The sequence below is a fragment of the Bacillus rossius genome, chromosome 7 (genome assembly GCF_032445375.1).
Source record: "Bacillus rossius redtenbacheri isolate Brsri chromosome 7, Brsri_v3, whole genome shotgun sequence".
Taxonomy (NCBI): Eukaryota; Metazoa; Arthropoda; class Insecta; order Phasmatodea; family Bacillidae; genus Bacillus; species Bacillus rossius.
Window position 1 is genome coordinate 50,814,201 of NC_086335.1, and position 15,557 is coordinate 50,829,757.

The 15,557-nt window shown below is 38.3% G+C and overlaps 1 protein-coding gene across 1 annotated transcript in view; it reads left to right on the forward strand.

Annotated features, from left to right (window-relative positions):
* Nucleotides 1–12,040: 12,040 nt before the first annotated feature.
* Nucleotides 12,041–15,557, forward strand: part of LOC134534555 (synaptotagmin-10-like) — a 113,424-nt gene continuing 109,907 nt past the window's right edge. Inside the window, exon 1 of the mRNA XM_063373036.1 lies at nucleotides 12,041–12,164. Coding sequence (XP_063229106.1) covers nucleotides 12,041–12,164 — 124 coding nt within the window. The remainder of the gene's footprint in view (nucleotides 12,165–15,557) is intronic.

Sequence of the window (15,557 nt, forward strand, 5' to 3'; positions counted from 1 at the left end):
TAAAACTTAATTCGAATTTTTTGAAATTTAAAATTTATTGGTTATCATTTGCAGTAGTATAATAACGTACATGTCGTATGGAGACTGCAAAGATTTTTAGGCTCGTATGTTCGAGTATATCAATTTTGAGATTTATCCGTACCTGAAACAAGCATGGCGGTAATTCTAGTTACAACAAGCGACACTACCGAACTATTTTCTTACTTAAAGGATTTCGTTGTAATTGGAAGTGATTCAAACTTTTCCTTATAGACCAACTATCATTGGCGTCGGTCATATTTAACGAAGAATAAAAAAATGAGGTATCAATATATTTGTATTGTTAACCTCCGGTCAGTCCTTGAGTATGGCGTGTGCATGTGTGTAGGTGTGTGCTGGCAGGTTTTACATACACTTACTTTAACTGATTTCCCTGAGATTTGCCTGTTTTCCCTGACTGGCCTAATATTTATTTTCTTATCCCACCTCTACCAGTGGTTTCTATGTGGTAAGAAAACATACGTCTTACAATACACGTAATTATCAAAATTAATTTTAACTAACATATGTAATACGCGGGATTGACTACTAAATGTTTTGCTGCTCAATATGCAGTCTACACTGTTATTGTTTTTTCATCAACTTTAAGTAAACACACCGGCAGTACGATAAAAAAACTAATACAATGTTATGGGTGACACTGTGAAATGATACCTTGAAATTGTGATCAGGCAAAAAATACCATTAATATTTGACTGAACTTCAAATCAATAAAAAATTATTTGTAGGCCTATCCCTTACGTCATTAATGTTAGTGATAACGAATTTATGATTAAAATACATCCTGGTTTTCATGTGAACGTGTATATGTAGTCTATATAATGAGTAAAAAAAATTGGTTGTCTGTAAAGTCGGTTTACGGACGATAGTTTAACGTGACAACGTCATAACAAAACATTGATTAAATGATTGATCCAGAAGAAAAGGAAATATCATATTCGGCCTGAGACTGATCCGTAATAGGTTTTTGCAACCAAACCATTTACGCATTACAAATATTATATTCTTTGAGGAAGAATTTTTTTTTTAATTTTTCAATCTTTTGCATGATAAAATCTACATCTGCATACTTTTATGAATAAAATTGAATCATTTTTATTGAATTATCACTATTTTGTATGGATACAAAGGAGTGAAATTAAATGTGCAATTGAATTAATAAATTTACTTTTATTTGCATTCATTAATTCAAATATATTTATTACTTTTGAAATGTTGCGTGCGCCATATTTATTTTTACAAGTATAAAAAAAATTTCGCAGCTGCCGTGTTTCGAACCGACAACCTGAGTTAGGTACGCTAACCACCACTCTCCCACGAGACAATACTAAGGTAATGTGGTTTCAAATGTTATATATATATATATATATATATAAACTTTGTTCACGGTAGGGGTATAATATTAACACGATTTTATAACAAATATGCATCCCAAATACATCAAACTTATTTATAATGTGTTACAATATTTTTTAAAACATTATGCAAAAGATCCTGGGTGTAATTTGAATTATTATGTGTAACTGTAAAACACCATTGTTGGTTCAAAACGTATTTGATTTTTCGACATTACTTTTAAATAACCGTACCGATTGTGCTGAAAATCGGTGGACGATCGTTAAATTACATAATATTAATAATTCAAACGACGAAAATATGATTGAAAAGTCAAATCGATGGTTGTTCCAATCGAGTGGAAGAGAGATCGAGAGATGCCACGCATGCGTTCAATGAGCAAACAGAACACATCCGTAGTGGGACATCCGTAGTGGGACACTTTTTCGTGCGTGCAGCCGGTGTTCATCGATTTATTAGACGTTGTCACGTCAAAAATTTACAGACCAACCCGAGAACAACAGAACGACTAATAAAACTAACAGACAACGAAAAAACAAACAATAATCTGTTTTTAAACGACACGAAGAATATGTACATAAAGCTTGACACAAAACTTAAAATACGCAAACAAAACAGCTGAGAGGACGCAGACGAACATGGAATATTTCTTACAACACAAGAGTTGCGTTACGTTTTCAGCGACAATCAAATACTAAGCACTGACATAAATATCAGTCTTTTTCTAACGAGTTATGCGCATTGAATTTATGCGTTTACAAACGATCACTCCTTATTTTTTTCTAGTCGTGAAGAGTCTTGGCTGATGGGCCAAAGAGCGCTATTCGAATCATTATTTTGGACAAACAACATCGCTAGTTTTGCACTGAATACCATAGAGAATGCCCGAAGAACGGCCAAAGAAAGATAAACGCACAGACACACAGGAAAAAAAAATCAGCCGATGTCAAAACGTTAATTGTGTAGCTAGCACAGAAAGTGGAAGGAATTATTTGTGCTTTCTTTACGTTTAACATTTGACATCGTCTGATTTTAGCTTTGTTTTCTGCGTGTTTGTATAACCATCTTTATTTTTTTCTGTTCGGGTTTTTTCTCTGTGACATGCATTTCAAAACTAGCAACGGCGTACGTCCCAAATAATGATTCAGCACAATCTTTCACAGTGCTAGAATCATCCAAATAACGTATCAAAAGATCGCTAGCTCAATCAGCTGGGTATGAAATTATTATTTTTTTTTTACTTCGCGGGTTCAGGACTTTTTTTTCGCAGTGACGCAAAGGCCCCTCTCCTCTCGGTGTGCGCGGGGAGGCGCACGCGGAATCAGAAACTTCGGGCTCCGTCACAGCTGAAGCCATCTGGTGTCATCACTCCGTGGACGCGCGCGGGGGTGGGGAGGGGGAGGGGGGGAGAGAAGGAGTAAATAGGAATATCATCCGAGCCGCGAGCAGGGCGCGGTTTAAACACGAAGAAGGGGGCCCCCCCGAAGAAGATGTGAAGGAGGTAAAAGGGGAGGGGAAATAACCGTCATTACTCGTCTCTCTCTCTCTCGGGGCGTGCTCCACGTCGCCACGGCTCCGCCCATTTGCTGCGGCGTGCGAGGACTCATTGTTACGCGCTGCCAACAATGAGGTTCTCCCCTCACCCCCCTAGCTACCCCGCCTTGCCGCGGACAGCTCCCGGCAGGTATCGAGCGGACACCAGGCAGCTACCTGCGCGCTCCCTCGAGGCCTCTTCGCAAGGCTCCAGCCCGCGAGACAGGCTCGGACTTGTTGCTCGACCAGGCGCCTATTACCAGTGTCCTTACACCTGCAGTGAACTACTTTCTCTTCATATTTTATCCCCCCGAGTATTATACATAATGGTAACAGATAACATCATTGGATATTTGACTTGATGTAGGCTTTTGGATATACGCCATCGCTTAGCACATGTGTATGTCTGAAGGAGACAACAGCAATTTTTTTTTGCTTAATTTGTTTTTTTTGTCATTTGTATTTTTTGTGGTTTTTTTTGTAGTTTTCTCCTTCAGACATACGTGTGCTAAGCAATGGCGTATGTCCAAAAGCCTACATCAAGTCATGCACACTCCCATTGCACAAATCTTTCAAAGATAATATCATTGGATATTAATAATCAAACATGCGCTCTGATGGTTTAATTGTGGTCGGTCAGGCCTCAACGTGAAGGTGATCCGACGACATCATTCGATCACAGAAAAAATGATACAGGGGTGAAGCAGACGTGACGTATCACAAATCCTCAATTTATCACACATGCATAACTTAAACAATACAACGGTGATTACTTCAAGGCTTCTCGCGCGGTGGCGCAGGGAGTTGCAGCCCCTAGCTCCCGTGTCCGTTACGTTCAAAGATCTGCGCGAAATAAACACACAGAGTTAACACGTTCATCACGCAAGAAAACCGTGGTCCAGTTCCTGCTACTCCTGCCGCCCGCCTCGGGACCTGCGAATCTGCACACGTGACCTGGGTATCTCCCGTTGCGTCTTACGTCATTACGTGCACGCACGAGTCACTTGGGAGTGGCCTTACGTCTCGTCCACTGGGCGATGCTGCAGCGGGTCACTTTATGACTCACTGATTCCAATTCTGCAATATTTAAAAAAAATTGTCTGTCTACGTGCGCTCATAACTCAAAAAATGGCTTCACCGATCGTCCTGAAATTTGAATTTCAGTAAGATCATGCGGTTATGCAAATAATAGTCTATATATCATGTCAATAAAACGTATGGGAACCATAAAAAATTAATTTTAAAAAATCATAAGTTTTCTTTGTTTCTTAACGACATTTTGAATAAACATCCGTTTTTTTTAATGTTTACAAAACCAAAGACCTAAATACTTGAAATTTGACACAAATGTTCCTTACAGTTATTAAATTCCTCCACCACTGGTATTTTTTTTTCTTTTTCAGAAAATCGACTCCGAGTGGGGTTGCGACACTTGATCTTTGGCACACATTTTTAATGCTTTCTTAAGTATTCGTCGTGACTGGCATTTTTTTTTTAAATAAACTCTCATTGTAATTGTGGCACCATCAAAATTAAAAAATATATATATTTCAATTTCTCGTAAATATATGAGATACGTGAACTTTTTAACAGATATTGCGATATTTATTCATTTTATTAAAACTATATTTAAACTGAAGAATTTGAAGACGAAGACTACATACGAATATCATGCTTTCAGTACTTGCTACGATTCACATAAAAATGTTCCTTTTATTGTAACTTTTACTTGACAGTTAAATATGGTTATGTTATGAACATATTTTAAACCATGTGCATGAACGAAAAATATGACAAAGCAAAAGGATAGTAGGATAATTCTACCTTAATGTACAATCTTACAAACCCCACAATTTAAAATAATATACCTGAAGGCTGTAAACATTACGATGGTCATGACTGTAAACGTGATCTGTGCGTATCGCATAACTTGTAAAGTTTCCAATACGTCCAATTGGCAATAGACTTGTAACTTTGGTCCTACTATCAGGGTAAACTCAAACCACCAAAAAACTATCTAAATTCAACCGCCTCTCTTTTACCATGTATCCGAGCTTCAGGGAATTAGCCTCGTCCGTCCGGCTTATTTAGCTTGAAACATTAATTTTTTCTAATAAATATAGTCATTAGCAGTAATATATGTTACATTAGATTTAAAAATTCAAGGATAACATTTTAATTAGAATAAAACCGAAATTAAAGTATTTAAATAGGAGCAAAAAGGTTCCTGTATTTATAAGTACATTATTACATGCACGATCTAACAATTTTCATGAAATCAGGCGCAGTTATTATTATGTTTTAAATAATTTTTTCTTTATTATACATGCATATAATTAAAAACTAATTGTAATTTTTATAAAGCGTGTCAGAACCCACCTAACCAAACTACTTGAAAAGTAAATTTGCGTCCACAGCATCATAGACAAAGGGAGGTCCGTGTAAAACGACACCCGTGAGATACTAGACCTCGCAACACGGCGGACGACTTTGTAGTACTAAATCGTGCTTAATGCGGCGCTCGGGATAATGATTGGGAGTCGGGTTCACCTTACAAGCGAGTGTCTGCGGGCTGCGTAGTGTCGGAGCGGATAACGATCCAGTCCTCTGGTCGCGTCCTTGGACATAACGAGTCTCTCCCCAAGACAATTTATAAGAATACCAACACGATAACCCTGCAGACGGTGCCTGAGTGGTCAAATCACTCGCCTCCTGAGCTCGATTTCAGGTGGGGCCGAACTGGAATCATTTCTTCGTCTGTCGGAAAGGTGGAAAACTTTTCCGTGCGCCGTCGGGCTTCCTCTGTATTTCGAGCACAATAACCTTGGGTTCTCTGGCCAACAAAATCTTCAGAACGTTAATCAAGTACTCTTAAAATATTTATCAGTCATTGGTTCTTGATTTATTCACTAATTTTCCCAGTTAGGGAAGTTAAATTTTGATATAAAAAAATTAGGGCAGCAGAATTAACAAAGAAGCAAAAACAGACAACTTTCCTGGAAATGCATATAATCAAGCCTTGAACTACAATAAAATTTGGCATTTCGGCAAATTTTTCACATAACATCTTAATGACCACTTAAACTTTTCTTACTACTTGTTTGTTATTTTGTAGATTTGTTCGTACTTGTAATTTCGAAGTGTATCGCTTGCGGCTGCGAGATGTTTGAAAACCGAGTGTTTTGTTCGATGTAACATCTAGAGGGATCCACACATAACCTGAGAACACTCACAGATTAGAACAGTCATTTAGAATTATCGAAAATGTATAACAAAACTGTTATAAGATATAACGGTAAAACTTAGAAACACGCAACGTCGAACCACGCGACTTAGAAATGTCGTGTCTCAGATAATCATAACATAGTTCTGGCACAACTTAGAAAAACACAACTTACAACTGCCATAATTTAGAAACACACAACGCCGAACCATATAACTTAATAACCACATAACTTAGAACAGTATAACATTGAAAGTCTGTCTGGTTTGTTTATAAGTTGTGTGTTTCTAAGTTATGACAGAATGCTACACCTGGACATCAGACGTTAATCAACACAGCGGTGGATTAAACTGTTACAGCAAGCAACGCCCGCTAAGCTACTGGATTACGAACAATTGCTGAAACTTTCAGACAAATGCACTAGAAACCAACACCGGACAGCTCTGTTTTATCCAAACAGGCGCGAGCGTGCGTTCAATAACCTGATAGCATGGTATGGAAATGCTACTACAGTATTTTTTTGTTAGTTAATAGTTAGATACTTTATTTAATTATCACAAAACATATAATTTTCACTTATATCTTGACATTGAAAGCACTGGAGGTTCATTTTTAAAGTAAATTTGAATAGTAATAAAAATATTTTACTGAGAGTTATTTTTTTCTATTATAATGTTAGCATATAAATTTTTTTAACAAAATTTATTTAAAACATTTTTATGGAGATATGTTATTTATGGTCTACACTGTATGCCATAGCGAAAACTGACAAACGGACCTAAGTCTGAACTGACCGGAAAACTTAACTTTTGTATGATTCATACTTCAATAACGATTTTGAAGTATTCAAATGTATACACTTGGTTATTTTTTCCCGAAGTCCAATCGCTGATTTAATGTCTTAACACGACAGCATCAAGTGCGCAGTTCTTGCACAAACTAGACTTGGTAACGACAATCGAATTGTCAAAAAAATATCCACTTTAAGGAGGACATGCATAATCTGTTCGCTCCGTGTGAAAGACAGCGGAGGAAGATAACTGCCAAAGACTACGGAGGAGGCGACGAGAGGAGAAAGCGATTATGGGAAAACGATGAATATTACATCAATCAATGACTCCCTGAAAAAAGAAAAGACGGCAATGTCTTTTACACCGACCCATTTTAGATACTTTATTTTTACGTCGTCTCTGAATTTTTACGACCCGACATGAAGGCGGTGAGGTTACCAGATGGAATCTTTGCAAAGAGAAATTAAACCATTAGGCAATCCTCATATCACTTAATTTAAGTTTCTGTTTTACAAGCAAAATTTTAATTTCAGTAGTTGCAAACCTAACAACGAGATTTGTTTTAAACGATACAGTTTGAATTCAAGTCTTTACTGCTCCAAAAAATGGCCATGTATGTTTCAAATGTTCGATTAAGTTAGTCATGAAATTTCGCTTAACGAAGTTTTATCTATCTATGCATGCAAAAAGGTAGTATGAATTTCGTCTGCAATTTTCACCATTTCCGGCAGTTTTTAAGTAGAAACACTGTTTTTTGTCAAAGCAACAAAATGATTTGCAATGTGTTCAACTAATCACAAGAGAACTTCTGCAATTTAGATGAAACTGTCATTATCACGAATGTTGAAATTCAGCAGTGACATAAGGTACTGGGAGTGTCCCGGTTAAAAATACCGTCATACAGTCAAGTTCGCTACTTTTCCCACTTGCAAAAGAATCGAGTTTTATACTACCGGGAATCTAACTCTCATCGCCTGGTTGATAACTTTTCATTATATGTAATTACAAAATTTAAACCCTCAAGGGGTAAAAAGAGAATAAATATGGTATTACAACGGATTATAGTAAAGGTAATCAAGTATATTGTTACGAGTGGGAAAACAATTCCGGAAGGTATAGCCCAATCAACTAACTAGAATTTTATTTATTAACTAATACTTAACTAACTTATAGCAATTTAATTGTCTGGCCACAAAGTAATCACACGTTAATAAGTCCACTATTCACTCTCCCCATAGGAACTCGGATAGACATGGCTCTCTCTGCTGTTCGTCTCTCATAGGGTATACGGAACCGTAACCGATTTTCAGAACCGAGAACTTCGGTACTAGTCTTCAACGGAACAGAATTAATTCTCGTTACTTTCGGTACTGGGTATATTTTTCAAGTTAATTGTGCAGCAGTCGGTGATAGTTTTGAACGATTAAACAAGGTTTAGTGATCAAAAGTAAAAAGATAAATTTTTGTGTTACAATTTTTTTATTCCAAAAAGTATCTGCTAACGTGAACAAATAATTTTATTCTCGGTCTTAACCTCGATTTTGTTTTATTTTGGGAAAAAAAATTGTTTTAAATAAATAACCGTTTTAACGCATGCAAAATTACGGAATTAACTTGAAATAACGTTTATTCTTTCCATAACAATGTTCACAGAAAAAAAATAGTTATTTTTAAAAAAGATTGGCGCAACAACCACATGCAAACACACACACACACACAACAGTCCGGACACCGACTGTCGACACAATCCCCCTTCCCCCCTCCCTCTACAACACTCGCCTCGCCAGGAGAGAGTATCAAACGAAAGTACTGTTAGCTCGCAATAAAAACACTAAATTTTAAGCTTTCGATGTCGAGTCCCACAAGTACCGAAAATAATCGGGGATCGGATTTAAGTTCCCGGTTCTACAGCATGTCCATAAAGTCTTTCCCTCATTACAAACATTAATAACATGAAAAATACAAATGCTAGCAAAACTGCGGTTTGGACGAACCTTTTGTGTAACTCATAAAGTTTATTTGCCAGACTAGACTAGACAACTTCTACATGTGCACCGTTGGTAGCCCGCAGAACATCAAGGCGATATTCGATTTCTTGCCAAGTTTTCTTCAACATTTCGTCTGAAACAGAAGCGACTGCCTCTGTTATCCGTTGAACCAGTGTTCTAGCATCAGGCACACGTGTTGCATACACTTTATCTTTAACAAATCCCCAAAGAAAAAAGTCGAGGGGGGTAACATCGGGTGATCTCGGTGGCCAGGATGTTGGTCCATCACGTCCAATCCAACGGTCTGGGAATGTTTCATTAAGGAATTCACGGACATTCATTCCCCAATGTGGTGGTGCACCATCCTGATGGAACACAACTCAAGGCTGAAAATCTTGTAGCTGAGGTGCTGCATAGAGCTCCAACATGTCTAGGTAGATGTGCGCTGTTATTGAGCTCTCTGCAAAAAAGAACGGCCCTCGTTTATCGCTCGCCATGGGGTGGCTCGCCCTCTTCATTTCACTCGCGCCCAACAGTCTCTCATTCGCTCGCTGGTGTCACAGCCAGCCTCTGTCACCCTCTCACTGGAGGCCGGCGTTGTTTTACACACGCGGGAAGTTTCCCTCTGGAAACGTTTCGTAGCCCTGTCGAAGTGCCAAGGTATGAAAAACAGTTTTTGAATGTCAAAATGCATAAATACCTTAGCAGACATACTATGAAATTCCTTCATGTTATTCAGTGCTGGATGAATTGAGTTAAAATATTTTAGAACAGTTTTGTGGCATTGAAATTACCCACCATCGCCATCGGAATTACACGCTTAAGTCTGGAAGCTCCCAGAACAATGGCGTCCTAGTTACACCACTTCACGTATACGGGGCTCTATAAACGTTCTGATCCCTTGAGGGAGGTAGAGAGGTCGTGTTAGGCGTGTAGCGGTAATGGAGGGACCGGCGCTAACTGCATCGTGCCCCTCTCGCAGGCTGGCTGGCCAGCCCCGTCGCTAGCCGCGTAGTTAATGTATTATGCTTATTAAGTAACGGAGTAACGGTGTTGGGTACGTAAAATACACATACCAACAGTATCAACTAAGTTTTACAGTTTGAATGTCTACCCCTAATGGGTGAAGAAAGGTGGAATATTGGTTTTTGTGAAGAAATGTAAAACATTGGTTTTGGTGAAGAAAAAAATTAATATCTCTGTATCTAACAGAGCGAGAGGTGATAAAATGAATATGAAAAATACGCATATTTTGTTAATTACTATGCAGTGTTTTTAACTTGATCGTTAAGGGGTTGAAAATTAGTAAGTATTTTTCCATAAAAATCACGTCTTTAAAGTTAATAAAGTGTGTAAAAGGAGTAGGTTTCTATTGATAAGGAAAAGTTCATATCAGCTAATCTATTTTTATAGCCAAATAAATTGCAATTATTAATATATACACATAAGCTAGAAATACTTACGTGGTTTAGAAAGTTTAAAATTCGCTCCTTCATGGACTGGAGAGGAGGTGAGTGCGATGTTATGAAAGTTTAAAATATCTTAAGAATTATTAAAATGGGGAAAAATATTTGGCACATGTTATCTAAGTTTGAAATATGCAAGCTTACATACATACATACATACATACATACATACATACATACATACATACATTACCACTTCGAAATTTCAACGAGAATGGCGATGTGGTGAATAAAACTTTATACTAAGCGTTGACTTTTTTTTTGCGTTTATTGCTTTTCTTACGGAAATCACGTATTTTATTGTGAAACTGTTGCAATATAAGAAATATTATTATATTGTGAGCCGAGTGTGGTAAGCTTGTATCGCAAAGTTTAAATGCTAGTAGAGTACAATCATAGGTTAAATGCAGTTAATGAGTTTTAAAATGTGTGTAAACTTAAGAATTCAGTTCCTAGTAGTGTTGAGAGGCTTCAGAATAACGTGTGTAATGTGCAATTGACGTGTCCACAGCTACAAGGCCTCACCACAGACAATTTTTCGGTGTCGCCATTTAATTGCAAGTGGATCAAATATGGCGTCAAATAGCGATGCTTACACAACTCTTTTCCTAATCGTTAACACGTTCCGTAACGGTCTGAGTGCTAAAATTAATTTTAAAAAGTTTCTATTAGTAAAATGGCAAAATACGGGCGTGTAACTGTAACGTTCTAAGTACATAAGTATTTATGAGTACTTGTCACAGGAAGTTACATCACACGGGCTATACTAACTTAAAGTATACAGGTATGCAAGTATGCATGAATCTGTGTAGGCCTACTTCTCGCGTACTTCACGTTAAACAAACATTGCCGTTGTGTAGGTCGTACAGATATGTAATTTAAGTAATTTAAATACTTAAATAACTATTACCACATTGTATTTTTTAAATTAAATAATACATAAATATTTAAATACGTTTATATGGAAGTTTGAACAAATACATGCACATGCATATCGATCGTAACCATTTGTAGGGGGGGGGGGGGAAGAGAGAGAGAAGTAGAATCAGGAAGGAAATGCCGTAAATTTGTACACTAATGCAATTTAAAAAATTTACAAATTTACATTTAACTATGTTTTTTTTTATTTGTGGCAATATAATAATGTAACTTGTTCGGCTGGCTAACGACGCTTGAAAAGGCACAACATTGAACTCGTTTCGATTCGTTAAAGTACGCCACAATATATAGCAATCGAAGCACGCAAGGTCGTTAGTTTACATAAAATGAGTCCGAATTCCACCGCAAACTTCAGCTCTGGTTCATCCTGACAAACATAAGTTGAAAACAAACTGTAGGTACCACTCATGGTCTTAAAGTGTTTCCGTAGTCTGTTGTACCTCTTTAAAAGTTTAGTTATAATTTAATGTAGAATACAGATGTGGATGCAGTCATGATTGACTGGACGAAGCTGCAGGACTCCCGCCGTGCTGGAAACGGGACGCGGCGAGGACCAAGATGGCGGGTCGCGGCGCGCGGGGATGGATAGCCCCCGTGGCGGCCGGGCCGGCAGGGCGCGCAACAGGCGGCCGGTTGGCGCAGGTTACGGGGAGCGAGCGCGCGGCACCGCGCATGCGCGCACCGGGCCGCAGGGGAGGGGGAGAGATGCCGCGACCCGCGCCACACGGAGGACGCGCAGTCGCCATGGGAGTGCTCGGCAGGGCGGACTGGAGCGACGGCGCTGAGCCCCGGGAGAGACGCAGCGACGACCCCGCGGCCAGCCTTCCAGGTACACTCCCAGCAGGCAACAGACGGGGGATTTTCAACAAACAGAGAAAATTTAGTGAATTTACAGAAACAGGGAAAATAAAAGAATTTACAAAAAAGGGAAAGTCAGAGATTTACACAAACAGGGAAAAGTCAAAGAATTTACAGAAACATAAATGTCAAGGAATTTACAGGAACAGGAAAAAATCGGGGAATTTACAGAAATAATGAAAATTCAGGGAATTTACAGAAACAGGGAAAGTCGGAGTTTTACAGAAACAGGGAATTTACAGAAACATAAATGTCAAGGAATTTACAGGAACAGGAAAAATCGGGGAATTTACAGAAACAATGAAAAGTCAGGGAATTTACAGTAACAGGGGAAATTCAGGGAATTTACAGAAAAAAGGGGAAAATATAGGTATTCTGAGGTAGTCAGAGAATATTTTAACGACTATTTTTAATTACAAGGTTGAGGAAAATTTTAAGTTTTAGCACAGACTTATTTATATTTGTACTGGTTACATGGACATATATTTTATTCCCCCGTTTAAACCCGTGTTACAAGAAGTTTTCCTCCCATTATTTGTTTTTTGTTCATGAGTACCTATATCAGCACTTCTACCACGCTCATTGTCTTCAGTAATACTATAAAGTAATTTATAACTGCCCGCTGCAACAGTGAAGTGTGGTATGCCCGAAAATTGCTGTTTTCAATTTTAATTTTTTGATAGTTAATGGCATCTAAATAATATCAATGATTAGGGACAATTTGTTCCAAACCTGGAAAAGTCAGGGATAAGTCAGGGATTTTTTTCATCGTAGGTTTGATAGCCACCCTGACGCTGTCCAGGGACAGCCTCCAAACAAATTTCAAACCAGCCGTACAACAGAAAAAAAAATTCTCAACTGTATTTATTTTTAAATTTAGGAGTGCCTGCTCCAAAACTTCTTCATCGAACTAAAAAAAAAAAAATCAAAGATGCATGGCGGAGCTATGAGCGTTAGAAGTGATACTTAACAGAATGTTTAATAATGCGAGTGCAAAAATATGCAAATGTGCAATGATGAAAAAAAAAACGTACCATCGAGCGCCCCACTTCTGCTCGTTGCCTTTTTCGTTACCAATCTGAGCGTAACTCTTTTCGGTACGGTCTGATGACTTCATTGCTTCGATTTAACCCTAACGACTTCAAAGACGATTCAATTTAATAAAAAAATGTGGGCAAACAAAAGAAATTGTTATGGTACGACTGATTGTCATAGCATGGCTATGCCTACATGTGTATATTATGGTTATTTTATCGGTAACATTAAAACAAATATAATTTTGTAAGAAATGATCTTCTTTAGCTGGAAATATCAATTGTAACACGCTCTACTCAATTTCATTGAAAATTTAATTTTGGCTGTCGAATTCACTGGAGACGGTAACGTTTGAAGAAACGCAGTTATTTTTCGTCTTGATAAGTAGACAGGACCTACTAAGTTATAGTGGGTTCCGAACCAATTGTTCTGTTTTTTTTTTTGTAAATGGAAGATAAATATTCGTGTAAAATTACATATCATTGTAAATTTGTATATTTGCACGAAAACAACTGTATCACTACAAAACGGTATTCGCAATAATACTGGGTCCGGATTCTTTCCCGGGCATTTATACTTTGTGTTGTCCCAGAGCCTCCAATAGTTAAAAGTTACTTGTTAACCGTTCCCTGAACATATTAACTGCGCACGTAATTAAGTATGATACAACAAAATAAAATAAGAAATACTCAGTATTATCTTGAAAAAAAACGTATTTCGTGCGTGCAAAAATAACCATAGGCATGTGTTGTACAAAGTTGCAATATATTTATTGTAGTTTTACAAACTATTTCATGGCAACTGGTTTCCAGAGGAATATTATTTAAAAGTACAGAACCCATTTTTTTTTCGAAAGTGGGTACCTGCTCGGTGCTCATACACTTAGTCAAGTCGCGGTGTGGGGATCGAACCCACGACCCACACCAGATGTGTTAGCGATCGCGGTCATCTCAGGACCCTGCGACACAGACAACAATGGCCGGGACCTTGCCACGACCTGCGGCAAGGAACTGTTTGCTCAGGTTCTCCCAAATGAGAGTACATTGCCCTACCACAGCGACAGCTCGCCTTTATTAGGTCGGGAGTGGAAGAACGTGCTCCCTGGTTGGTGTACAAATGTTTGTGTTGGTAGCATGTCAACAGAAAAAAAGCACTTCCTTGGCTTAAATTCTTATAAATAAATTTTGTTTTATGTAAAAAAAATTTGGTTCGTCGTTTGCCCTGAAACTTTATTCTAAAGCGTTTGCCATAAAGTCGATTACCCTTATAACTAAGACAAATCGCTTTAGGTAAATGACTTAAAGACAAACAAATAGGGTGAATAAATTATTTTAGGCTCAGTTAAAGTACAAGGCTACTTTAGGGAAAAAAATACTTTAGGACGAACGACGTGTATTTATTTTCGTTTGTGTACTTTAGATTAAGCATGAGGACATTTTTAATAATTTGAAAATGTGAAGTTTTTTCTTTGCTTGTCTCGTGCTTACAGGGCTCTAGGCTCATGGCGACACAACGTACGGTAATTAGGCTTGTGGTAAAATGATACAGAAATTATATTTTAAGCATGGCTGTAACTAAAAAAAATATATTAAAGGGCCCCACTTACCCAGGCACGCGATTTGATAACTGTTCAAGATATCTGAGTGGCGTCTGTTTACGAAAATCTTTTCAGAATACGCTGAAAGGGGATGAGTAATTCGGTTTCCACACTTCGTTTTCAAAATGTATATTTTTAGAAAATTGTGAATGGCTAAAAAGTCTGTTTTCATAATTATTTTTAGACATAGAAAACCCAGTACAGATTCTTGACAGCAATCAAGATACTTTTACTACACATGTTTCTTTAATTTTTCGCCATATAATGTTATGGTCACCGCTCAAATATCATACTTGCCCTACGCTCGACGAGAAGACTACGTGCCAGTTCAGAGGCGACACCGCGATAGAAGCACCAGCGAGCGTCGCGCATCCCGCCTCACCGACACAAATGCAGCCTCGCCCGGGAGGTACCCATGAACCACAAAGGGCCCTACAGACGAACGGATTCGGTCGGACGGTCAGGTGGATTTTGTCGGATCAGGCGTAATATCCGGTAGTGTGTAGCTGTGTCGCCTGACGGAAATCCTGTCGGGCGGTTGGGTGAAGTCAGGTGACCGCGCCATCCGACAGCCATCTGACCGTATCAGAGTGTCTGTGCTTGGATAAAACAGGTGACATGGTGCATGCGTTCTCATTCAGGGACCATAGTCGACTGACCACATCAGGCGCACGTTAGATCATCTGGAAGCAATACCTGATCTGGTCAGGTCGACTGTCGGGTCTACACCGT